The sequence below is a fragment of the Sabethes cyaneus genome, chromosome 2 (genome assembly GCF_943734655.1).
Source record: "Sabethes cyaneus chromosome 2, idSabCyanKW18_F2, whole genome shotgun sequence".
Taxonomy (NCBI): Eukaryota; Metazoa; Arthropoda; class Insecta; order Diptera; family Culicidae; genus Sabethes; species Sabethes cyaneus.
The window spans coordinates 109,063,296-109,090,513 of record NC_071354.1 but is presented as its reverse complement, the minus strand read 5'-3'; the positions used below and the strand labels follow the sequence as shown (position 1 = coordinate 109,090,513).

Genomic DNA, 27,218 nt, shown 5'->3' with positions numbered 1-27,218 from the left:
CTAATACCTCAGCTTGGCCGTTGACTCCAACACAACACAAGGCCTTTCCCACACCATCTTTTTTCCATACCTTTATCGCACAGGTGATAACTAAGTAGTAAAAATAAAAGAACATTTTCATATTTGTCAACAATGTTTCTCTTGCAAAAAAAAAGTTAGCGGCATATGAATTAAGCGGAAGCCAACACAAACGCTAACGGTTATAAAAATTAGCAAAAACGCTAACCGTTAACCAAAATGTTAGCTGAACTAATTAGCGGATTAGCGAAGTTATGACCACCTCTGAATTAAGTAAAATCCGTTTTTTATTCCTATTATGTGACAGCTTCAAATGTGAAAGCCAAATTTAGTCTAACTAAAAGTCGGTTTTACAGCTTGTAAAAAATGGGGAATAAGCTGGAAATGGTTGATTAGTGTAAGTTCAGTATATTATTATATTTTCCAAGAAAATAGGTTTCTTTCAAAGCCAACTTACGTTTAAGACAGTTCTGTATTATATGAGTATTTTTGCCGCAAATTATGCAACCCTTATAGTGCCTTTTAAATTTATTGAAATGCTTCCAAAAGCTACATGACAACTCCGTATGCCCTTTGACTAAACAGATACGACATATTATTTGATTTTGATAGAAACGGCACTCATGTTTTTGGGCGCATCTGCCACATTTATAACAATGTTTATAATTCGGTTTGACACAAACATTGCATTTGGTGCAATGCATATATGAGGCCCCGTTTTTTGATGCACATTTATTACAAATTACACAGTGCGTATTCGTTTTGTGTACACTTTTATTGCACTTGAGGCAAAATTTATAACCTTCGTTGAACGGTAATTTAAAAGATTCTAACGGGACATTCGTGAACAATCGAATTGGCGACCCATGTTTTAAACTTTTTTTGCCGTTATGATACGTTTTGTGATTCGTGTAAGAGACATGATAGTCGGACATCTCCATAGAAGGCATCTCTTTTTTTATATAAGCTTCCATGAAATAAGGAAACACCCAAAATGCTGGCAATACATGCTGAACTAACAAATTGGTTGCATTATAAAGCTGATTTAATTTTAAAATGGTGTTTGCTAATAGTTCCGTACGACAACCAAAAGGGGGATCTGTAAAGAGGCATACGCGATCTTTTTGTCTGAAAAGTAAACAATGTCATTACTATGCACTTTTACTACAAACCATTCAACTTACTCGCCAGTTTGTAAAAATGAAATAAGTACATCTTGAGCAGCTACACCTTCATAAAAGTGATGGTTGAACATATTATATTGCAAAAAAATAGACTCATCGTAAAACCACCGGAATCTTTCATCAATATCCAACAGCAGTGATTTTGTAATAGTCTTTGTCAATAGATATTCATGTAATCTTGGTGCTCCTAAACAAACAATTTTTGTAATCCTTAGCTGCTCGATAATTCCCTTTATGCAAAGTAACGTGTCGTCAGAGAAAAAATATTGTGCCTCATTACTGTCATCAGTAAGTGGAGTAAGCAAACGCGAGGGCTGTCGTAACATATCATCTGTGAGATCGCAAATAATCTCATGATTCTTATGATTATCTAGACATGATTTTAGAATCAACCTCTGGCATTTTAGACAGTAAGCTTTTTCTGAAGCGTTGGAGTTTCTAACCTGCAAAAGAGATAGTCCTGGATATAAATGGAGTAAATTTTTCATAAGTTAACACCTCTCAATACCTTGTTAATTTGCATATGGCTAGTAGTTGTGGAATTGTAGAACGTTTTAGAGGTGATGATTTGACTAGCTGGTAATTCCAACGCACATGTTCCATTTCTACTTGCACTACACCCGTAGTACCTACTAACAACTTTCCCACTTGCATCATTTCTTTGAAATAACACTGTTGGACCATGTTTACAAATAGGATTTTCATTGAGGTCATCCAGTATCAAGGTGAGAGACGCTGTTAATACCAATAAGAAGAGCGATTAAAAATATTATTTAAATTATGTGCCGTTATAATAATGTATAAAAATGTAATAATGTAATACACATGGGATATAATAAGATGTAAAATATCAGTTATGATTTGAAGAGAAAAGAAGTGCCTGGCATTCGGTCTATACCAGAGTATCGCATCTGACGTGGGGTCGTGGAGTACAATTTTTGCACAATTCTGGCTTTAGTTTTCAAAAGGTCGCATAATCAACCCTTTTGCATAGGTTATGCGACCTTTTGAAAAATAAAGCCAGAGTTATGGGTCATACACAATAATGATTATTATTATTATTATTATAGAGTTTTGGCACTTCTCAGCAAAAATGCTGGAAACTTTCACCTACCCTCGGGCTTCTTTATGCCAAGAGGGGTTAGGCTCTGTGGTTCTCATTCATATATTTTTTTTTGTTGTTACGTCTGCTCCAGCTGTGTTTAATTGTGGTGATTCAGGAACCTCCTCGTAATATTACAGGTTTCAAGAACCACCGCTTTTTGGATATTGTCCAAATTTTTTTGGAGCTCTAGCTCTTCCAGGGAACGTTGTAGGCTACAGGGCACTACTCCGGTGGCTGAGATGACCACCGGAACTATACGTACGCCCTCAAGGTGCCACATCTGCTTTAACTCCTCGGCCAAGTCATGGTATTTCGTTATTTTGGCCGAGAAAGTTGACTGGACATTGCGATCCAGCGGTACAGCGATGTCTATGAGGGTAACGTGCTTCCTCCTTTTGTCGTAGATCACAACGTCAGGACGATTGGCACGTATAAGGACGTCCGTAATAATCTCACGATCCCAGTACAACTTTATGCAGCTATTTTCCAGAACCGGGCTAGGCAGGTACTTATAGTAGGGTACGTAACAGTTTACCAAGTTGTACTTCAAGGCGAGTTGCTGGTGCACAATCTTGGCAACTGCATTGTGGCGTCCTAGGTAAGCCGTTTCGGCTAAGGCTGGACAGCCTGCAATCACATGCTCGATCGTTTCTCCTACTGAATTGCACTTTCGACAACGGTCTTCTATATCTTCGTGCAATATGTACCTGCGGTAGTTCTTCGTCGTAATAACCCGATCCTGAATGGCTACCATGAAGCCTTCCGTCTCCGAAAAGAGATCACCTCGCACCAACCACGCATTCGATGCCACTTTGTCTATATGCGCTTGCTCTAATTGATGGGGGTGCGTCCCATGTAGTTCCTTTGCTTTCCACGTTTCGACCTTTTCTGGTACGGTTTTTAGGTCGCAGTTCAGCTGGTAATGCTCCTGCGCCAGATGCAGGGCGCTGAACCCGTGGTCTGCTTCACAGACAGTGCGGTAGACAACATGACGAGTCTGACTATCTATGAAATATCTCCGCAACTGCTCGATCTGGGATACGCATAGCGCTTGGATGTCAGTGACACCTCTTCCTCCTTCCATGCGTGGTAAGGTGATTCTTTCGACTGCCGATCTTGGGTGGTGCGAACGGTGCTTGGTTAGCGATACTCGCAAGGTACGTTCAATCGCTTCCAAATCCGTTTTGGTCCATTTAACCACCCCGAAGCTGTATGTCAACAAAGGCACGGCAAACGTGTTTATCGCCTTTACTTTGTTGCCGGCAGAGAGGAGTGATTTCAAAATACGGTTGACACGATACAGGAACCGTTCCTGCAGTTCTTTCCTGATAGTCGTGTGGTGAATACCTTTCAGTTGCAGGAATCCCAGGTATTTGTACGACTCACCTTCAATCATACTTCGAATTTCCTCCCTTTCGTTGATGCGGAAACTTTCAGCGTCCATTACTTTACCCCGATGGATATTTACGAGACGACATTTGTCGACGCCAAGCTCCATCCGAATATCGTTGCTGAACGTTGTCACCAGCTGCAACAGATGACGCAGCTTCTCCATAGTTTCCGCAAACAGCTTCAGATCGTCCATATAGAAGGTGTGGGTAATTATTGTACTCGTTGTCCCACTTTTCAATTGGTAGCCATAGCTGCTTCGGTTAAGTGCTTTGCTGAGGGGGTTCATCGCAAGGCAAAACCATAGCGGACTGAATGTATCGCCTTGGAAAATCCCCCTTTTTATGCTGAGAGTTCTGGATCGTAACACCTCTATCCCGTCGGTAGTGTGGAGTGAAGTGTTCCACATTCCCATTGCGTGCTTCATTAACCTGATGATGCCACCGTCTATTTTATACAATTCTAGTACCTTAATTAGGTACGAGTGGGGTACTGAATCGTATGCCTTCTTGTAGTCGATGTACGCCATACTGAGGTTTCGCCTATTTCGGCTTGCCTGTCCCACAATGACTGCATCGATGATGACTTGGTCTTTACAGCCTTGTGTGTTTTTACGGCATCCTTTTTGTTCTTCAGTCATCACTCCATTTGCATCGCAATGGTACTGCACCTTTTGGGTGATTACCGACGAGAGCACCTTGTACAGGCTTGAAAGACATGTTATTGGCCTGTACTTGGCGGGATTAGTTGTGTTCCGATCTTTGGGTAGAAGATAGGTTACCCCTTTAGTGATGAATTCTGGCAGCTCCTGGGGGTTTCTTAGTACCGTGTTGAAGCATTCCGCCATCCGCCCATGGATTGCAGAGAACTTTTTATACCAAAAATTGTGCACAAAATCTGGTCCTGGTGCGGCCCAATTCCTGGTATACCGTATAGCCTCATGGATATCCTCGGCGGTCACTGCTACGGGGGCCATGCGTTCAATTTCACCACTGCCTTCTTCCTCTTCTACCAACCACATCGCATTATTGTTGTGTTGAGCGGGGTTCTCCCATATATTGGCCCAAAACTGTGTAATTTCGCCAAGTTCTGGGAGTCCCTCGCTGTAATCGGTTTTGTTATTGCTGATGTGGTTATAGAACTCCTTTTCGTTAGTGTTGAACATCCGGTTTTGTTGTTTCCGCTTTGAACATTCAACATAACGTCGCATCCGTTTAGCAAGAGCACTTAACCTTTGTACATGGGTGTCGAGGATCTCAGTGATGTTGAGTTCACTGAGATTTAGGAGCTCTGCGGGCTTGACGATTTCTTTCACCTGACGAACCAGCCTTCCTGATCGGTTTCCCCTCTTGTATTGTGTTAACCGACCTATCTTCACCCTCAACGATGCTATCCTAGATTCTAGTCGTAGCATCCATGCGGGTTTTCGTGTTTGGGGGCGTACATGGGCCTCACCATTACCTGGGGGGAAGGTCCGTACTCCCATAGTTCTCACAACGGCTACAGCTGCGGAATACACTATACATTGCAGTTCCTCAAGGTTCTCAGCGGTTTCAGTATACAGTGGCAAAACATCCTCGTTAAGGATTCTTACTGCATTCGTTAGCCGGAAGGAATATTGCAGCTTTGGTATCCGGTGTCGGGATAAGGGGTCTGTTCCCCGAAATTGTGTAACCGCTGCGTTCATTTCGAAAGCTAGTTCGTCAAGTAATTGTTGTCGTTGTTGGTCCATTGTTAGTTCTGGAGCATGCAATGATGGTTCCTCCACTGACATGTTTATGGATGCAGTCGATTCCCGCCGTGCTGCATCGTGCCCAACAGAACTCCTACTCGACACATCGCTCGATCTGTTCCCTGTACTCCCTAGTTCCCTTTGCACTTCCAGCTTGATGCTGTCTAACTCGGCGGTAGTGAGCATGTTGTTTGTCAATATTGCTCGTCGTCGGGTGTACAGCTTATTCCGGTCAAGCTGGTTGGCAAATCGAGGGAACCGCTCATTGAACATGTCCAGCATTCTAGGCCTGCCGGACATATCCGTCTCCAACCTCGTGCAAACGTAGTAGCAGCGGATCACATACATGTTCATCTCCCTCGTCCACATGATCCGCTGCCGTTGGCGGCCTGCCAAGGTGAGCGACTGACGTCGGTCAGCCGTAGCAACATTAGCAGGTGCAGCATTGCCTTGGTGGTGTCTGTTGCTGCTTCTTCGGTTTCGCGTTCGGTGTACGGGCTGAGCCCGTTGACTGGAAGGTCGCTCTTGCACCAGGTCTTCCTCCAGCCGCTGGCCGCTCGCTCTGTCCCCCGTTCCAGGACCAGCTCCAGTAGGGGCTCCCTCCTCGGGCGATCGCATTATTATTCTATTCCGTAAATTGTACTCCATATTGGGTTGACTTTTCTTTCCGGAAGTCTAACCGGCTAGTGAGGTCATGGGCTAAGGCACTTATAGCGGTACCTACTCGCTTTGTCAGGACTGGCGTTCAGGTATTGTGGTTTTTCATGGAAACTAAACAGAGCCCACTGTTGAGCCCCACCACACCCATAGACCATCCTCGCTGCTTGTCCGGGATTGCTTATTTAATTCGCAACTAACCATTATATCTAATGGCCGTTAGTTATCCGCAACCTACAACCCGCTCGGCCGCTTGCAGCTAAGCGCCGTTGAGTCCTCACCTCCTCGAACGGTACCGAGTTATTATTATTATTATTATTATTATTATTATTATTATTATTATTATTATTATTATTATTATTATTATTATGGAGTTTTGGCACTTCTCTGCATATTTGTAGAGCATATTTGCTGGAAACTTTCACTTACCCTCGGGCTTCTTTATGCCAAGAGGGGTTAGGCTCTGTGGCTCATTCATATTTATTTTATTTACGTCTGCTCCAGTTGTTTAATTGAGTCCCAAAAATTTGAAAAATAATGTGTTTTTCGAAAGAACGGTAAAGCTCCACGTTGTGACTACGAGTGCACAGGGTTTTCTTTTTTGACGTAGGACTACGTCTATGTTTACTATCTGGGACTGGGAAGCACTTTGTGAAAAAGAAAATAGAAGTGTAACGTTGGAATGAAAGATTTCAAATGCTAATAACTACTAAACTACTAAACGAAACTGAACAATTTATATGTCGTTGGAAAGATAAAATGATCAGGAGGGGTCGAGAGAGCATTTTTACGGACGGCATAAGAGGGATGGCTCCTATACAAATGAAACACAAATTTCATCAAAACTCGAAAACCAATCAAGCAAATGGAACAAAACTTGGTAAGTGGGGGTTTTAGAAGGTAGGGTTTTTCTCGATGGTTCACTGAGACCCCTTCCCCTTCTAAAAGGTGGGGCTCCCATACAAAAAAATACAAATTTCCTCAGAACACGAGAACTAATCAATCAAAAGCAACCAAATTTGGCATGTGGGGGTTTTTGGAGGTAAGATTTTTTTTCTATGGTGTACTGAGACCTCTTCCCCTCCTAAGGGGGGGGGGATCCCATACAAATGAAACACAAATTTCAACCGCTTTTAAAGGTCACAAGCGAGTTAAAGTAAGATTATTGAAACATGTCAAGCTACGCATAATCATATTTAATACAATAATCTAGGGGCTGGTCATTCATTACTATTTCAATTTTTTTGATGCACACAAGTGATTTTTAAAAGAAATCTCTATGCCCCATGGTTGCAGCCAGGCGTTGTACTTATGAACCCCCGTCCACGTATTTTCAAAGCCACCATTGCATTCAATGAAGAATCTAATCTGAATATTTCGCTCTCTTTTAAACATTCACTTAAACAATGGCACTCACAGATTCTTATAAACATACACATGCCAGAAATGCAGTTTATATTAGTCTTTGATCTAATGATCTGATATAGTCCTACGTCACCCTTTCGTACAACCCTTAGGGCTGTATATCTTGTAGTTTTTAAACACACCGTACGATCAAAAGTTAAAAAACAAAAAATAAATTATAATTTCTACAATGACATTACAGATCTATCTTGACATTACGGAAAGAATATGTTTCTGGCAACAAGGATAACTATTTTTCCACTGGCAACCCTGGTTTGACATTGACTTTGACAGCAGTGATACCAGCTGATCATTTTGACAGTTTACCTTGTCTTGGTTAGTTTTGCTCGTCAAAAATTGAAATTTGCTGCTTATTTGTCGCGATTCGACAGTAATGGCTTCACGAAACTGCCAGTTGGCTGCTTTTCGCTAGCAATCGCTTAATTTTACGCCTAGTAAAGCGATCAATTAACCAGAGCGGCCCGCTTTCATTGCTCCCATTGCTCCCGATCTATTTCTAGCTTCGCGTCACCGATTGTATTCCGCTGCCGCTGCAGACGATTTGTCTCCCGCTGCAGTTGGTTGCTCCCGGTGCTGGTTTGTATCCACTGCTGCTAGTTGTTTCCGCTGCTACTGATAATCCTCCGCTGCTGCTGCTTACTCCTCGACACTTATTGTCAAAAGAAATAACGAGAAATTTCCATCACCCTCACCAATTGATACTAAGTAGTTGTTTCCGCTGCTACTGATAATCCTCCGCTGCTGCTGCTTACTCCTCGACACTTATTGTCAAAAGAAAAACCTGATTTAATCCACCTAGTGGTGAAAGGAACCTTTGTTATACGGTCTTACTTGCTATTAGATAGAAATCGACAAGTCCTCGGAAAATAAATCATCTATTGGTTACGATTGCGTGGTGCGTTTGTTTACATAAAATTTTTGGAAACTGAATAAGTTTACAAACTTTGAACGAAATAGAAGTACTGTAAAACGGGGAAACATTGATCAGTTCAGGAAAGTTGGCAGTAGTGGTTTATTTCACTTATTTATGCGAATGGTCCATTTGATCAATGTTACCCCGGTGATCAATGTTAGTCCGTTTTACGGCACTTATAAATTTTGATAGTACCTTTTCTTATGAAATTGCTGAGTAAGTTGTTACTAATGTGGGTAAATGCAAGTAAAAGTAAGTTGTAAGAAGAAATAATATTCTTTAACATATACATTGCGTAGTAAAGGTCTAGTTTATGAGTTTTTGAACTATGCATAATTTCCTGTCATGCCATTCTATCTGATTCACAATAGGGTAAATGATTTTGAAATGGACCTAGTCGAATTCTGATCTTGAATGGACCTATTTTTAAATAAGAATTTTAGGATATAATTATCAAGTCTTTGTACTGTATTTAGCTTTTATGTTTATCTTTAATCATTTCTGAACGTAAATATGCTAAAATTAAATTAAAGTAGCTGTTTTTCAGCGTTTTGGCAGTCACCATAGAGTATTTTCAAACTGTTACTACCCGGAACCCTTCTGGTTTGAAATAAAACAATACTCTTAAAATGATGCTAAAATATGTGTAATTTCAATTTAGGTATTTAAAAGTTCAGTAAAACCAGTAAAATCTTCAAATTCCTTAAAAATGTTAACCCCCTTTTTTGATCTTGAATGGACCTAGTATTGATTTTAGAATGGACCTAGTTTTGCGCTCCGAGACATCACTGGCGGTAGCTATCATTGCCTACCACTAACGAACACGCCGTTGTATATTCCATAAAACTGCTTGTTGTCACTATAGTATCTCCGTTTATAATTAATCTATAAGCACGGGATATTGAAAGTAGGCTTGATTTATAGCCTAAATAAAAACTTAATTATATTGATAAAACTAACTATCACTCATCCTTTTTCGTAGTTGCTTCATAGTGTTTATACATTGTAGCCTCTAGTTTTGAAACTAAAAAGTCTTCCTAATTAGTTAGCTAACATATGTCATTTTATGCTTAAAACAATATAAACTTAATTTATTCTCAGTATTGTACAAAAATTTTAACCATCATTGATTAAAAGATAAGATGGATCAAAAGATAAGAGGGATACTAATTGCCTTCTGTTAAGGGGGCATAGTACCTTATCAATTTTTTAAAACCTAAATTTTTTTATTGATTATTTCGAAAGATTACCATTTTGACCATATGTGTTTGAAGTCGTTTGCATGAATTCCAAATATTGACAAAATTACAGCTATTTGTACCGCGCATGTCTGGAGCGATTAAACAACGAGTAAAAACTTCAACGTCGTTTTTCTCTTGAAAGTCGGTACCATAAATATCTCAAGAACGGCTCAAGCAATTCTTATGATTCTTTTTTTGTTTGAAAGCCAACAAAATTGTCTAGTGTTTGACCCATCCTTTTCTTGATATTGTAATTTTTGATTTTTTTAGAAATGTTTAAAGTCAATTTTTTCGCTTAAAAACCATACTTTTATGTTTCAATGTCCGCCATTTTGTTATGTGTTCGAATTCTAAAAAAGGATGGATCAAACACGAGATAATTTAATGTTCTTTCATGTCGTTTTGGAATTTTTCAATTCGGATAAGCCCCCCAGCGCCAATCCATGGTACTACAATTCATGGTTTTTTTGAACGACTATCTTCAAGCAGCCGTAGGGGCAAGGGGAAGAGGTTCCCTTATGAAAACAAAATTGCAAATATTAGTATAAAATGCAATGTTTCGAATGCAAAAAACCAGATTCAATTTGCCTTTCGCGTTATCGAGAAAAAATTATTTGAAATTAGGCAAAAAATATGGTGTAAAAGGTACTATGCCCCTTAAAAAAGAGCTATTTTTGCTTCATTTGCATTTAGCACAAAACCAGTTACACTTAAATTTTTCAATTGGATTTTACGTATTTGTTTTAGCACGAAGCAAAAGTGTAATCTATATAATCTATATAAGTAGAGCAAAATTTTCCCAATTTATTCGCCCTATGTAAAAAAATTCCCAAATTATGCTAAACGGGACAATTCTTGTATCATTAAAAGTAATGCACAGAAGAATGAAACAAGTTATTTGAGAATACAATTCTGATGATTTATATATAGCTTTATTGTATAGGAAACTCTAATATTGGAACTTCGAATTGAGTTACGAAGCTAATATTCCAAACTCTATTTCAACTAGTTATCCCTGCTTAACTATCTACAGGCAACATCGTAAAAATGGTTTGAATTAAAAATTTTCTCATGGACAAATAACGTCCTGTATTTTCCATATAAATACAGCAAAAAGTTTTGCTGTAAGTTTAAGTTTTGACAAAACTCAGATGAGAAATAGTTTAAACACGTTAATCAAGCATATACCAAAGCTTCAAAACACCTTTAGCGCGCTGACAGAAAACCCTAAGGCCAATAAAATTCAACCGGACAATGCAACCGGACTAACGTTGTACTACGTCATCCGTGGTCGTATCTTATACACAACCCCTCTGATTTTTTTCTTGGGGGATGTAAAGTTTTCTTTAAGCACCTCTCCCCTCTGACTTGTGACAAAATTAATACCTCCTTGTCCACCAAAATTGAGTGACTGAGATCTACAATATTCATTTTTGAAACTTCCTATTTTCTATCTGGTACAGTTCTTCATCGACTATCATTTAAAATTAAAACCTAGTATCTAAGCTTACCCTTAAACCTGGTAGAATTACCAAGTCTAATTTTTTCAAGCACCATTTACAGTATGATTTCGAATTTGACAACAAATGCGTGTCGCCTATGTTGCCAAAATCGAAACCGTGGCAAAATCTAGACCATTTTTTAACTAAAAAAATTGCATATAAATGTGTCAAAAATTGAATAATTACCACTAATTAACGAATTTTTCACGATTGCAACGGTTTTATATTCAAAATGTTCGACAGGGGCTGTCGCAAACCTTTAGATGCTTTGCAGTAAGACGTAGTCCTGCGTCAGTAAAAGTGACCTTTCGAAATATGTATTCACTAAATAAAAGCTCGAACCCCACTGTACTTGATAAACTACGTTTAATACAAGTTATATTACATATTTTTAATGAATGGTTTAAATTTTTGAAACTAATAGGCGACATAATTTTCTTATGACGTGGAAATCGTTTCAATCATATCTGAGCAACAGGTAATAATAAATTCCCAATATACAAATGTCACACACAGATACATACACAGATCAAGTCACTGAAACATTGTTCAATTGTTGGGCTGACATAAAAACAAGATCCTCGGTGACTGTGACCGATTTCAAATTTTTCAACCGACTTTCATACCTTTCTAACAGAGTATAAGAAAGGTAAAAGCTGTTCAACCTTGTGTCCTATTAATAAATAACAGTAGTGTAGTTGTACTATTAAAAAAAAATTCTTTGTTATTATTTTGTTCATTTACATGGAAGAAACTATGACAATCCAAATTTAGGTCCATTTCAAAATCAAAAATAGGTCCAATTCAAGATCATGTTGGGTCCATTCAAGATCAAAAAAAGGCTTTGGCAAAAAACGATATATTTAATAAAAGTTTCATCAATTATACACTTTTAAAATTCTGATAATGTAGAAAAAAGGTGGTACTTTCCAACAAATAGTAACATCACCACATATTATTTATAAATGACGAGTAAATTGAGCAGGAGTGCGAGTGGTGGTGTTTAAAAGCGCTAAATAGGTCCATTCAAGATCAATTACCCTAATAAAGTTTTCTTGAATAAATTTCATCAACACCTACACTGTAGGTTTTTGAACGCCATAGTGTTATAAAGCTACAAATCGTTGTTTATCTAACGTATATTTTTCAATAAACTTGTTATAAGAAAAATGTCATAATTATTCAATGCATTAATACGTTAAATTGTTGGGAAAATAGATCAGCATAAATCGACATTACAGAAACGAAGCTAGCAGCATTAAGGTGTACCGCAATTGGCCCCAACTGAAATTTTCTCTCGTTTCTTCATATGGAAAAATGGTGTCTATGCAGCAAAACTATCAGCAAATGTAAAATGTATAAAATGTATCCATCTGTTGGTAGTCGAGAAATTCGGGGTCAAAATCAGAGTATCTTTTATGATCAAAGTTCAAAGTAGAGGGATCCTATGTTCAGCAAAGTTGTGTATTTTTACTGTTTGCACAGCTTTGTAATACACAAAAAAGTCATATAACAATTACAAAAAGAGCTAAAATAGATAAACTGATTTTACAAATGCATACACCATAAATAAAATTTCTCTAACTTCGCTGAAGAGATAGAAGATTACTGTCTTCAGCAAAATTTCTTGTAATGATATGCTCTAAAACTTTGCAGAGCAAATCAATGTGTTATATTGAAACTTTACTTTTTTTATTTCACTTTTAGGGGGATTAATCAAAATTTAAATTCTATCAGACGATAGAGCATTCAATTTCAAGAAACTCTCCCAAAGGTTTGATAGACTTTAAACCAAGTTTTCCTAGTCAAAAGTCTAATACGCACGTTTTCTTTGGTTTGGGCTATTGTGCGCGCGAGTAACCGTGTTACAAAAGTTGGCGCGAGTGTTAATATCTTTTGACCGGTAAAACCAATTCTTATGAAATTTTGTATATATATTCGTAGTGTCAAAACCTCTCGTTTGATATAAAAATAATTGAAATTAGGTAAATTATCTTGGTTAAAATCATTATAAATAATTGTTAATTTTGGTGTGGTGTATACGATTGCTCATAACTTTCAAATTAAACGTCCAATCAAAAGACCATTCAATAGTGATCTATCCGGCTATATTACCTGCCAAATGAAACTAATAGCGCATAAATCGGTTTGACCATCTCTGAGAAACAGGCGATCATTTGAACCTTGTCAAAACTGGTTTTTTAAGGCTAACTTTTAAACCACTTGTTTGTTTTCAATAAAACTAGGCACAATGTTTAGCAATAGTAAGATCTTTCATTTGGTACTAAGACCGTTGAAATTGATTGTGTGGTTCCGGAGAAAATCGTGTCACGTAGTTTTCACATTCTTGCTTATAACTTTTAAACGAAACGTCGGACCACGAAACAGATAGCACAGCAATATTCTCCACTATAATACCTTTCAAACAAAAGTAATAGCAGACAAATCGGTTCAGCCATCTCCGAGAAATAGGCGATAGAAAATAAGCAGCGCACACACACACATACACACACACACACACACACACACAGACATTGCTCAATTCGTCGAACCCTATCGATTGGTATATGTGACTCGGCCCTCCGGGCCTTAGATCAAGTTCGTGTTTTTCGACCAATTCCTAAACCTTTGTTATATAGTATAACAAAGGTAAAAACGAGAAATTTCCATCACCCTCACCAATTGATACTACTGTGTTACCTGACTCACTGCGAATATGCGTTGTGTTCGCGGAATCGTGTTGGTTCGAAAGGTTTCAAAAAATATCGCCCTTGTATCGAAAATATCGTTAATTTAGATCACTAAAAATAACGTATTTAAACGTTATATTTCAAGTGCCAGTAGAAAGCAAAAATTGTATTGTGAAACGGAATTGTTATTTATGCAACTTTTTACAAATTAAATGCAATAACAAAAGCACAACTTATAAAAAATTGTTATCGATATTAACTGCATATGCGTTATAAACGAATAAAACGTATGGTATCAAAGACTAAAACACGAGTTTGGTCAATTTCATAGGAATGGAGCTTTTCTTCGAAGACCCGCGCTGAGAAACGCGGAGTAACACGCTTACGGACGAACAACGTCATACGCAGTACCTTGCAAGTCGTAAGGGCCTGCATAGTGCCGTCGTCCTGAAAGTAACAAGTTAGATCAAAACTTCTCGGTCGGTGGTTTCTACAGTTGACGGAGGAAGAGGCACAATCTGTGTCCAAAAATAACCCGCAGTGAAAACGCATTTCAACTTTGATGACGTCATTTCCAACAACCAATCACGAAGCGAGAATTCTGGTAAAACATAGGTTCATTATTTTCAATTTTCCAAATAATTTTCAAGTATTTTAGCTTAAATCGTTTCGGTCTCTTCGGCGCAGTTATTGCTTGGAAGATAACGAAAAAGTGCGCCGAAGATACCGAAACGATTTAATGCAAAATAGCACTTTTATGAGCGATATCGCACTTTGGATGGTACAATTTTCCTTGCAGTTGACAATATATCACTACAAGAGATAAGAATTCAATCTGGTGTGTGTGTGTGTGTGTGTGTGTGTGTGTGTGTGTGTGTGTGTGTGTGTGTGTGTGTGTGTGTGTGTGTGTGTGTGTGTGTGTGTGTGTGTGTGTGTGTGTGTGTGTGTGTGTGTGTGTGTGTGTGTGTGTGTGTGTGTGTGTGCGTGTGTGTGTGTGTGTGTGTGTGTGTGTGTGTGTGTGTGTGTGTGTGTGTGTGTGTGTGTGTGTGTGTGTGTGTGTGTGTGTGTGTGTGTGTGTGAGAGATAATTTGTCAATTTTTGTCTTTTCATCTGTATTTTCAACAGTGCAAAGTTGTGATAAATGGCGGAAAAAATGACGAAGAAAACTTTGTCTCTAAAACACATGACAAATGTCGAATTTGTTTATTCAATCAGTAGAATCAATATATATAGAATGCCAGTGTCGCTGCAGTGCTCGTGGTAAACATCACACATTTGAAAATTATGTATTTACATTGTATGCGCATATGTGTGAGTGATCGATTCGAAACGGGAATCTGATTGTCAAACTAAAAAGGCAACCCAATAAAAAATCTTTCTGCTTTTTCGTAAATCACGTAGGATAAATCACCCGATTTGGTCGTTTTAAGGTATTTCGTCGGCAGGAAAATTTTCTATTGGGCAATTTGACAATGTAGTTCCCGTATCCAAGACACGAACCAGCAACATGTTTGCCACCAAAATATCCATGAAACACCAGCGACACTGGCATTCTATATATATTGATTATACTATTCAATCTGGGTTGAAACTGGATGAATTTGATCTGTCAGATAGGAGCAAATGAACACAAATAGTTCATCCAGTTCCAATCCGGATTGAATAAACAAAATTCGACAAAAGTCTACATGTTGTGACGAAACATTACCTGAAATGTAAAATGGTATTTATATGTAAAGTCTATCACAAAATTCGATAAGAAATATATAAACAACTTTGTAATTTGTTTGTTTGAAACTGAGGGTATGAAATATAAAACCTGCGATATTTTGGCCTTGAAACCATTCCAAATGACGATTTTGAGTTTCTCGATACATTTGAGCGATAATATAATGGATTACACAGCTCCACTTCTTTTGGGCCCAATTTAGGTATACCCGGGTCATAATGGGTTCATATACACTAGCGCCAGAAACAAGTAATTGTCACTCCAAAACTAGCCAAATTCATTGATCCATTGCTCGAGTATAATCAATATATATAGAATGCCAGTGTCGCTGGTGTTTCATGGATATTTTGGTGGCAAACATGTTGCTGGTTCGTGTCTTGGATACGGGAACTACATTGTCAAATTGCCCAATAGAAAATTTTCCTGCCGACGAAATACCTTACAACGACCAAATCGAGTGATTTATCCTACGTGATTTACGAAAAAGCAAAAAGATTTTTTATTGGGTTGCCTTTTTAGTTTGACAATCAGATTCCCGTTTCGAATCGATCACTCACACATATGCGCATACAATGTAAATACATAATTTTCAAATGTGTGATGTTTACCACGAGCACTGCAGCGACACTGGCATAGGGCTTTTGCTACACACACATGCAAGACATCTGTTGGGCACACATTGCATATTTTCCTATTCGATGCAGCAAAAACATGCTGGATAAAATTATCATTTTTTCTAAAATTATTTATCATTTTAAAGCAATTAATAGTTAAAGTAACCGACAAATGTTCCCTGAAATATATGGTGACTTTTGGTAACTAGGGTTTCGCTGAATTCGCGTTAAATCGGTGTTCCAAATATACTGTTTTTTGAAGGAGTATACGACATAGGCCAAGTTGAAAGTAACGGAATATAAAATTGGTTTTAGCATAATAAATTGCTTTCTTAGCCGAAAGCAACTGCTGACTATTGAAATTTGTTTAGTTTTATCCCTCTAACATAGGTCATAGTTACATTTTTGATCATAGCTACCGCGTCTTAGCTTATTGGTTGAAAATATTTTTTTTTATTTAGTAAACAAATATATTATGTATGAAGCAATTTGTAATTTCTGTTCGAAATGAAGAAAATAAATCATTTAAAAATTTTTGCTCTTCCCAGCCCGTGTGTTTTATATGGGGCTGTCACTTTTGCCTGCCCAACAGATCTCCAATACATATGCACTCTGCAAACACCCTATTCTATATATATTGATTCTACTATTGCTCGCACACGTCTACTCAGCACGCGAATGGTTGCGTTGTGTACTGAGTACATTGGCGGACAATAGGTCAAGTTTTTGAAAAGCCAGAAGGTTGTGATTTTCGACAAAGTTGCTCATCTAGTCAAGACACATCCGGTGATAAATAATAAAATTTAGAACTGATTCGCTAGATGACACTAATGAAGAAATTAAATTCGTTTAGGAAAATTTTGGAGCCATGATGGGAAGTTTTTTTTATATTTTTAGCGATTTTAACCCAGAGGGTCTGTCGCTGCAAGAGCGGAATGATTAAAAATAAACAACTTAGCTGGAGGCATTATCGCTTCTAGAGGTAGAGCAAACAAGTAGAGATGGTCGGGTAGCGGAAAATTTGCCCGAAACCCGCACCCGTACCCGTACCCGCCGGGTTCGGGTCGGGTTCGGGTATTGAAAAAAAATAATTTGCGGGTTCGGGTCGGGTACGAGTTCTTAATTTTTGTTTTTGAAACCGGGTACGGGTCGGGTCGGGTATCTCTATCGACCACATTTAACACTAAAGATAGTCGGGTATCCTGGCCCGTCCCGTACCCGACGGGTTGCGGTCGGGTTCGGGTATTAAAAATAATAAATTTGCGGGTTTGGGTCGGGTACGGGTTTTAAATTTTTTCCTTAATCGGGCACGGGTCGGGTTCGGGTATTCAAATTTCCATACCCGACCATCTCTACAAACAAGCTGCTTAGCTAGACGCGCCAACGATGTAATCAAATAAACACGCCAGCAACACGATCCATCTGACCGGCAGTAGGAGAATCAGAATATGAAAAGGAATCTGTAAAACCATCTCGCGCATGGATTATGTACTGATTAGACTATTTATTTAGGGCATGAAAGATTAAGCCACTCCCATTTGTCGCATCTAGAATTTCTTTCTCTTTTTATCGTTAGGACGCAATGAGGAGTATTCAAACAATTATAGTGTTTTAGAATAAGCGCCCGTTAGACTCCAGAAGGAATATAAATGAAGATTATGGGTATTTGAAGAAAGTCTGGTATCTAAAGGGACATAGTATGTAAGTCAATTTTTCTGGGATGCTTTACATAAGTATCCATCGATTATTCAACGCATAGCTTTAAGACAATTGTAACTTTTTCTAATAAAATTAAGTTTTCCTGGGAACAGTTTCCCGCATACCAGTATAGTGAAGTGAAATCAATTCAAGTGAATATCACATCCAATTTTCAAGTACGACCTAGTCGGAAAACAAATATTGGCAACACACCACCACCGGCTAGTAAGACCATCTCTAGTCAAATAAATGTTGCTCGCGACAACAGGGCCATTCACCAGGATAGAAGGTTGCCATTTACTACAAAGTTGATTGTGTAGTCAAAACACGTTAGATAAGTTATGTAACGTGTCTCTGTTAGTGATGGGCAAAACAGTAGTTTATCGTTATCGCGATATCATTTTGTATCGAATATCGGTATCGCTCGATATCGGATTTTAAATTATCGATATCGTACCGATAACCGATATTTTAATGAAAAACAATTTTCAACAAGTTTTTTAACTGTAAGTAGAAATTTGCCCATTTTAGCCAAATATGGAATCATCTGCTCTTACATTCAAATTAAACTAAATTTAATCTGCACATTTGACTACATACATGCTTATAGTTCCGATACTTTGAAAAACGCTCCAAAGCTTTTGCATAATGCAATTTTTGTTTTAATTTTTGGGTCTTCGAGTTGTTTTTTATCTGACTGGATACTTTTCCAAATAAACTTAAATTTACTGTGTTACCTTTCAAAATAACATGCTCCAATTTTACATCGTAGGACTTGTTCTAACAAAGTACACCAAACCTCCGACATTTGCTTTTTTAGTTAACGAGTAAAACTTTTTAACAATGGGTTAAATCGCTTATTTCTCGGTAGCTTCCCTAAGACGCAAATTTAAGCAAAAGGAATGAGAGTTCATTTTCCTTCGCCTACAAAGTATAACTCTCATTCACAGCATACAAAATTTATTATCGATATCCGATATATTTCTGACGCTGCGTATCGGATATCGTATCGATAAAATATGCGCGATATTATCGATATTATCGGATTTATCGATATCGTCCCAACCCTAGTCTCTGTTCCTTACATCATTAATTTGTCGTCAATTTCAGCCAATAAAAATTGGTTGCATGACAGAAGCACGTATTGCTTTTGTATAAACTTTGATCTAAAGACGAGAAGAGCAAATTTAATAAACCGACTAGCAATAAATTTAAGTTCCAAAGGAAATCAAAATAAAGATGGTGATCAAAACAAACCACACCAAAGACCAAACCCCTAAATGAGTAGTGAGGTTTGGCGCCGTCCAAAGGTCTACTCTCACTCGGCTTGTTGAGCTTGGTTTTTTGACGTAGGACTACGTCCTTGTTTACTATCTGGGACTGCGTAGCACTTCGTGAAAACGAAAATAGAAGAGTAACGTTGGAATGAAAGACTTCAATACAAATGCAACACCAATTTCCTCAAAACTCGAGAACTAATTAAGCAAATGGAATCAAATTTGGCATGTGGGAATTTTAGAAGGTAGGATTTTTTTCGATGATGTACTGAGACACCTTCCCCTTAGGGGGGGGGGGCTCCCATACAAAGAAATATACAAATTTATTCATAAATCTAGAACTAATCAAGCAAATGGAACCATATTTGGCATGTTTCAGAAGGCAAGAATTCCCTCTTTAGGAGGGGGGCGGCTCCCAAAAAAATAATATACAAATTTCCTCATAACTCGAGAACTAATCAATCAAAAGGAATCAAATTCGGCATGTGAGGGTTTTTGAAGGTAAGAATTTTTTCTATGGTGTAATGAGACCTCTTCCCTTTCTAACAGGAGGGGGGGCTCCGATACAAACGAAACACAAATTTTCTCGTAACTCGAGAACTAATTAAGCAAATGGAACCAAATTTGGCATGTGAGGGTTTTTGGTGGCAGGAATTTATTTTATGATGGCTCGAGACCCCCCACCCTTGTGGTAGGATGATAAGGATTCTCATACAAATAAAACAGAAAGTTTTTCGTATGTGCCATATTTTCTGCTATGTAACAAGCGGTAAGCTGTAAAAGTAAAGTAAAACCTTCTCGGAACAAAAGACAGTAAATCGACACCGTTATTAACTTACGTGCTTGTTGCCATTCATGTCAAAAGAGGACATTCGAATGGCATGTCATATTTGCGATGAACGTGCTGTGGCTTTAATATTATTTGTAACCAATGGCCCTTTTAAAGGTCACAAGTGAGTAAAAGAAAAGATTGAAACATGTCAAGCTACGCATAATCATATTTAATACAATTATCTGCTGGAGGCTGATCATTCATTACTACTTCAACCTTTATCATGCACTCAAGTGATTTTTAAAAGAATTAATCGTCTATTTCTCAGTGATTGCAGGCGTTGTACCTATGAACCCCCATTTACGTATTTTCAAAGCCACAATTGCAGTCATTGAAGAATTGAATCTGAATATTTCGCTCTTTTAAACATTCACTTAAACAATGGCACTCACAGATTCCTATAAACATACATATGCCAGAAATGCAGTATACATTAGTCTTTGACCTGATTTGATATAGTCCTTCGTCACCCATTCGTACAACCCTTAGGACTGTATACCTTGTAGTTTTTATCTACTAAGCAGCCTTCAAAGGAATTTGTTACCACGTGCGTAAATTCAATTATATCACGGATCATACCATTCATCATTCACTATAGGTGGCTTGGTCTGTTCACACTGATTCCGTCATGTGACAAACGTGAGATACAGTAATATGTGCGGAATGTAGCATAAAATAGGCAGTAACGAATGTTAAATATTGTTTTCCATTCTCAGCAGTACCGCATTTTAGATGAGGTCGCATTATCGGGCACCAAAAGAGAGTCGACAGCTGTAATGCTACTCCTAAGCATGCTTTTCCTTGGATCATAAATTAAGCATAGCCCCATTTTGATAAGCAAGGGCATTGCCTTGCTGAATTGGAAAAAAATCTATAAACTTACCCATTATTAAACAGTTCATATAAAACACCGACTTCAAAATTTCACCTGCCTTCAGTTGACTTCTACAAACAAAACAAAACATGCCGCATGCGGTCGGTGAACGATGAACTATAGTTACTATACATATAGTTCGGCGGATAGAAAACCAGGCGAATTGGCATCCCTGATTTATGAAATTAAATTTGAAATTATGGTGAAATGTGCAGGTTTTTACGAAAAATAATCACTGGCGGGTGTTGAAAATGACTAGTTCTATGAAAATAAAGTGTATTTTTTTACCATTACTCCTGCATTTTGGATTTTGAAAAGCTTTTGGCTCCGCTTTTGACGTTTATTTGGCTCCCGATTTTCTATCCGCCGAACTATATATATAGTAACTATACGATGAACCCCTGGAGCATAAGGTTCTGCACGGGCGTGCATAACCTCACTTCTTTGACGTCTATCAGTGGTTTGTTTACATGAACTTGGAACATGGGTTAACATGTTGAAACTGAATATTGCCTAAGGCCTTAACGGCAAGTTAGAAAACACAAAAACTGCCATTCCGAGTATAGTTTAGATGGCGACATTGCTGGATAATACGCCTTTATAATATTTAACTCCAATTTATGCATAACGCGTTCGCCTAACAAATAGTAAACAAACCACGAGTGGATGTCAAATGGGTGAATTGCGTTCATTCCGGTTCATTCGTGACGTCACTTTGCAAAACCTTTTTGGATGAACCAAAACGTCAGCTCAAGCGTCAGCTACAAGGGGTTTCGGAGAAGGCGTATAAGTGCTTAGTAATCAGAAATTTCTTTTGTTATCATTTACGCACAGAGAACAAATTAACAGGCTCAAGGGGTTTCCAACAGCAATGATTACTACGCACCTTTAAAAAAAGTTACTTCTGATTACTTTACTGATTTCCTCTGATTACCAGTAATCAATCTCTTGTGATTACTATAAATTAATCATGATTACCAATGATTACTTAAAATTATCATTGATTACTCTACTGATTGCCATTGATTACCTAATTAATTCGTAAATGATCACAAAAGTAATCTGTGATTACTACGCACTTATACGCCTTACTGGAAACCCCTTGAACAGGCTCGAAGGAAGTAATCAATTTTTTGTGTGTAAAATCTGTCGGTAGCGCCCTCCAGAAATAGGCGTTTTTGACAAGCTATAGCCCGCTTAGAGGCGCTGCATAAAAAAAGTGATGAAAAGTAAAATCGCTCTCAAACTCTATACATTTTTGAAAAAAACTGAAATAAAAGGCAGTTTTTGATTAACCCTTTCAATTGTCAGGATTTTAGATAGCGAAATATTGGAAGAAATTTGTTTATATACGTTAAGGTAAGTGAAAATATTCGAATTAATTAACTTTATGGCAGAACAATGTTAATGTTTGATTTTGTACCGCATGAAACAAAAGTACATAGAGTCAGCTGTAAAGTTTACATATCCTGGATAGAGAATCACCAATTATTTTCAGTCTTCAGCGTTTTCCAATGTGTTTTCAAATGCTAACGGATTTATTTTCTTGATTAGCATCATCTGCGCCAAAATCCAAACATATAACCTATCAGTTCGTAACCATAAATACACTTGCGAAGCTCTAATAATCTCCCGAAGCAGAAACAATATATATCGAATGAAAGGTAATGCTTTTTCTTACCTTTATTATCCATTTTCACCATTCCCACTGTTGGTAATTCAATAAAATATTACATTTAAAGTCGAGTTCCATATAGGTACTAGCAAGCATTTTGGGAATTGCACTTTTTTTGTAGTTCCAATAATCACAACCAGGTAGCGAACGGTTGCTATTAGTTTTGCTCGAACTCGCCTATAGGTGCCAGCAAGCATTTTGGGAAATGCACTTTTTTTGTACAGCACTCGTTCGCTAATTGCACGAAAGAGGCGATGCGATTAGCGAATTTCGTTTTTTAATTTTTTAATTTTTTTGCCAATATTTATTGTAAAACGTGATGCGTTATCACTGCAAAGAACTCTTCACATGCATTCACACGTACGCTAAATTTTGGGAAAAACATTTAAATTTTTACAAACGAACTAAAAGCTTAATGAAAATGTGTTCAATTTGTCAAAGTTTAGCCAAATTTGCATGAATTTGTTTGTAATGTATCTATGTAATGCAGAGATAGAGAGTTTGCATTCGGCAACGCTCCATTTTTGTTTATAGCAACCACCTGGGAAACAGCGTGTAGTTTGACAGATAACTGCTTTTTAATTGCACGATCGTGCAGTTAGCGGACGTGCAATTAAAAGACGGTGCGATTGGAGGACGTGCAATTAGCGCACGAGCAAGCATGGAAAAATTCATTCATTCACATTATTTTTGGTGAATATATTGCTTGCTTCGAAGTATTGCTTCCAATCATTCTCCCTCGCATGCAAGCTCTCGAATAGAACCCTACAGAGTTAATTCACCGATGAATCGCCGACCTACAGCAGGAAGAATGCGAATGATTCAAACAAGATCGGAACTTTTGTATCGAGGTTAATTTAGAATCATTTGAATCAAAAGATTGTGTTGGAAAGAATCATCTGCGAACTATGATTGCGAATCCAAATGAATGCGTTCAACGATCTTCTTACTGAACGAAATAGAAGAATGTTTGCTGTTGGTAAAGCGCAAACCGCGCAATACGTAGCTATGCAAGGAACATTCAATGCAGTTTTTCAACTAAGGCACTAACTAAAACTTATATTTTTGCAGATTTTGTAATGGTATTGGCGGAATAATCCTGCCATTTTTGTTTTATGTTTTAAGTATCGCTCATCATTAACAGGCTAAATAAAAATGAAATGATGCAAACAAGTCGTGCGGGCTTTGTGTGACCAATCTAAAAATTGAATTATTTTATTTCATGTTATGTTATCGATCGATGTTGGTCACGTATGGCATCAAGTAAAACAATTTTAAAGTGATTTTTGCTGGATAGCTGTGACGGTTAGAGGTACAGTAGACTCTCGGTAAAGTTAATCGATTGGGGATCGGGTCGATAAACTTTTTCGAAACACAGTAGGATTTCGAATTCGGTATGGTTCGATTTTGACATCAAAAGTATCCGTTTTTGGCAACACAAAATATTTCCCTAACAAAATATGGTTAAATATTAGTCAGTTTTTGCATACATGCTTTAAATGACGCGAAAATGACACCCTCAGTGTGTTCATGAAAAAAAGTTAGCTGTTATAGTTATAGAATGTTTCGAACAATAATATTTATATTGCCGTAGGACTACGTCTTACCGCAGGTTGTCAAAAACTTACACCGAACGGATAGCTCTTGGCAGACTTTTCAAGCATAAAATGATTGCAATCGTTGATTAATAATATTTACTCAATTTCTAACGCATTTACATTCAATTTTTTCATATCAAAAAAGGGTCTCGATTTTGACACGGTTTCGATTTTGGCAACATAGGCGACAGGCATTTGTTGCCAAATTTTAAATCCAACTGTATTAATTATTTTTAGCAGTACAATGTCCGAAAACCGGAAATAATACTACCGGTGTAGATAAGATAACAGACTCTAAATAAAATTAGCGGTTGCAAAAATTCGACTTTAAGATGCACAGAATATTCAATACACTATTCTCCATGCCTTTGTAACAAAATTGCCAGACACCCAAAATCTTCTCTCTGAATCTATCATCGTAGGACAGGCTGTACACAAGGTATCGTAAAGCATATAGTCAAATACTTGTTCTTCAAATCTTTGTTTCGAAGTACAGTAGGATTTCGAATTTGGCAACAAATGCGTGTTGCCTATGGTGCCAAAATCGAAACCGTGCCAAAATCGAGACTCTTTTTTGACGAGAAAAAATTGAATGTAAATGCTTTAGAAATTGACTAAATATCATTAATCAACGATTGCAACAATTTTATGTTTAAAAAGTCCGCCAAGAGCTATCCGTCCGGTACAAATAAGTTATTGACACCCTGCGGTAAGACGTAGTTGTACGGCAATAAAAATTTTATTGTTCGAAAGCACATAACTTTTTTTCATGAACATACTAAGGGCATCATTTTTCGTCATTTAAGGGATGTATGCGGAAACTGATTGATATTTAAGCATATTTTTGGAAGTGAAATATCTTGTGTTGCCAAAAACGAATACTTTTGTTGCCAAAATCGAGGCATGCCAAAATCGAACCATGCCAAAATCAAAATCCAACTGTAAGTGAATTCATATGACCTATTTTTTTTGGAATACGGGCCTAATCGAGTCCCTTCAAGCTGCCACTGCCTTGTGCTTCTGCAGGCCTTTCAAATTTTCCCTTCAGTTCTACTCGCATAACCAACGCTCGGCGGACCCTTACCAACAATTTCACCAATCTCGTTATAATGGTTTATTAAAACATTCCGCGCAGTTTCCAAAATTTGCAAAAATTATTACTCGTCTTTGTTTTTGTGGACGAATGTTAGAAAAATTGCATCATTGGTCGGTACTGAAACAACCTGTATTCTCCCGTGCCAGTACCGGTATTTCGGTATTGAAAAATCAGCCGATACTACCGGTTTTCCCGGTTCCGGTACACCCGGTATCTCAACCCTATCCAGAACCGAATGACATATAATCACAATCTGTAGCGATTATGAAGAGAAAATTTCCAAATTTGGTGAAACAATATTGGAAAACACTAAAAATTACGATTATTTCATTTAATTTTGCGGGGCTTAAAAATGATGCCGACCGCATAGAGGGGTTAATAAATAACGAACGCTCAAGAAACATTCGAACGATCGCGGAAGAAACATTCGAACGAATTTTTTTTGAACGATTCTTTGCGACTCAGTGAATGCATTCAAAAGCGAATCTTTTCCCAAGCGTTCGTAGTATAATGAACACACCACACGAAAGATCCATCGCGTGAATAAAACCACCAACGAACGCTGTCGCATATTTTCCTTTGCTTTGCTTGTTCTGCTTCGTTCGTATGAGTGCGTAATTTTGTACAGAGATGGTCAGTGCGATTGAAACCTTACGATGAGTAGGTTCGTCGATGATTTCAAAATGAATGCTGTTTGATGTGATTTTTTCCATGCTTGCGCACGAGTGCTGTAGTTCCAATAATCACAACCAGGTAGCGAACGGTTGCTCTTAGTTTTGCTCGAATTCGCCTATTGGCCTTGCCAGCGTTGCTGATATTGTTCAGGGTTTTGCGTGAGAAAAAAAGAAATAGAAGTATTTTTGCTTTTGTCAACACTCACGCGTTGACAGTTCGGCACGAGATTTCCTGTAAGTGCGAGCAGCCTTCGAAATCTCTTTCAACGCTGGCAAGACCAATAGTTTGCCAAACGCATCAAAAAATATCCATGTACCTTTATCAATATTTCTTTGTGCTGGAGTTACATAGCAGCGATGGCAGCGACATCAACATTTAGTTTGCCACTTAGTGCTCGAGGGGTGCTCTATTGAAGGATTACTCGTAGATTACATAAAAACCTTTTACACACTTTTTGTCAATTGGGTATTTTAATTTTCCCAAAAAAGTTGCTTTTTTTAACTCATTTGATAGCCCGTCGTTTTCTGAATCTAACAGTTCTTTTTTTATTTTAATTAAGTGAATATTTGATGAAAAAATTAATAAAAATCAAAAATAGAATGATTTGCTGTTTGACAGATATCCACCAAGCCGATTGATTGAAATGATGTCAGAAGTTCTCTTCCTCTCTTCTATCTTTCTAATAGAGCTCTTCATTTTGACCGAGCTTTTGACAGCTCCCATATGAAACCTGTATCGGCTGATGACCATAGTTTATCTATCCACTGTGTTGTCTAAGGCGAGCTGAGAAGAAAAATGGTTTACTTATAAGCTATCGTCTTATCCAAAAAAAAAATACTTTCACTCATCAAATTTAAAAAAGTCTTCATGTGACTTTACAGTGACATCATATATTATCATAATATGCGAGAATTTAAATACCGCTAAAATACCCAATTACCTGGTAGTCTGTTCTCTGTGCTGGTAGTCTGTTCTCTGTGATTTACGAATAATACCAGAGACAGACACAATTGTGCCAGCGTTGTACCTGTACAATTGTATGTCTGTCACCGTGTACAACGATAGAATCACGCAAGCAAAGTGGTACGACGGTGGTTTCTGTACCTACCTCTTTCACCGTTGTACGAAGCTACAACTGCTCGATTTTTACTGCGCGCAGCGCCAATGACTGGTAGTTGTGATAACAAAAACTAAGCAGAATTTTAAATTAATTATTTTGCAAGATTTTGGCATAGATTTAACGCTAAACGCTCGGCGTCTTGAAATTTGTGTTTACATTTCGTGAATAAGAACA

At 37.8% G+C, this 27,218-nt stretch overlaps 1 protein-coding gene across 1 annotated transcript; it reads right to left on the bottom strand.

Annotated features, from left to right (window-relative positions):
- Positions 1-410: 410 nt before the first annotated feature.
- On the bottom strand, positions 411-21,042 carry LOC128735851 (rRNA N6-adenosine-methyltransferase ZCCHC4). The gene is made up of 4 exons (XM_053830335.1): positions 20,890-21,042; positions 1,711-1,937; positions 1,203-1,645; positions 411-1,146 (listed from the first exon to the last, which is right to left on the bottom strand). Exons 1-4 carry the CDS (start codon positions 20,969-20,971, stop codon positions 411-413), a joined length of 1,488 nt encoding a protein of 495 aa, XP_053686310.1. The 5' UTR covers positions 20,972-21,042.
- Between the last annotated feature and the right edge of the window lie 6,176 nt (positions 21,043-27,218).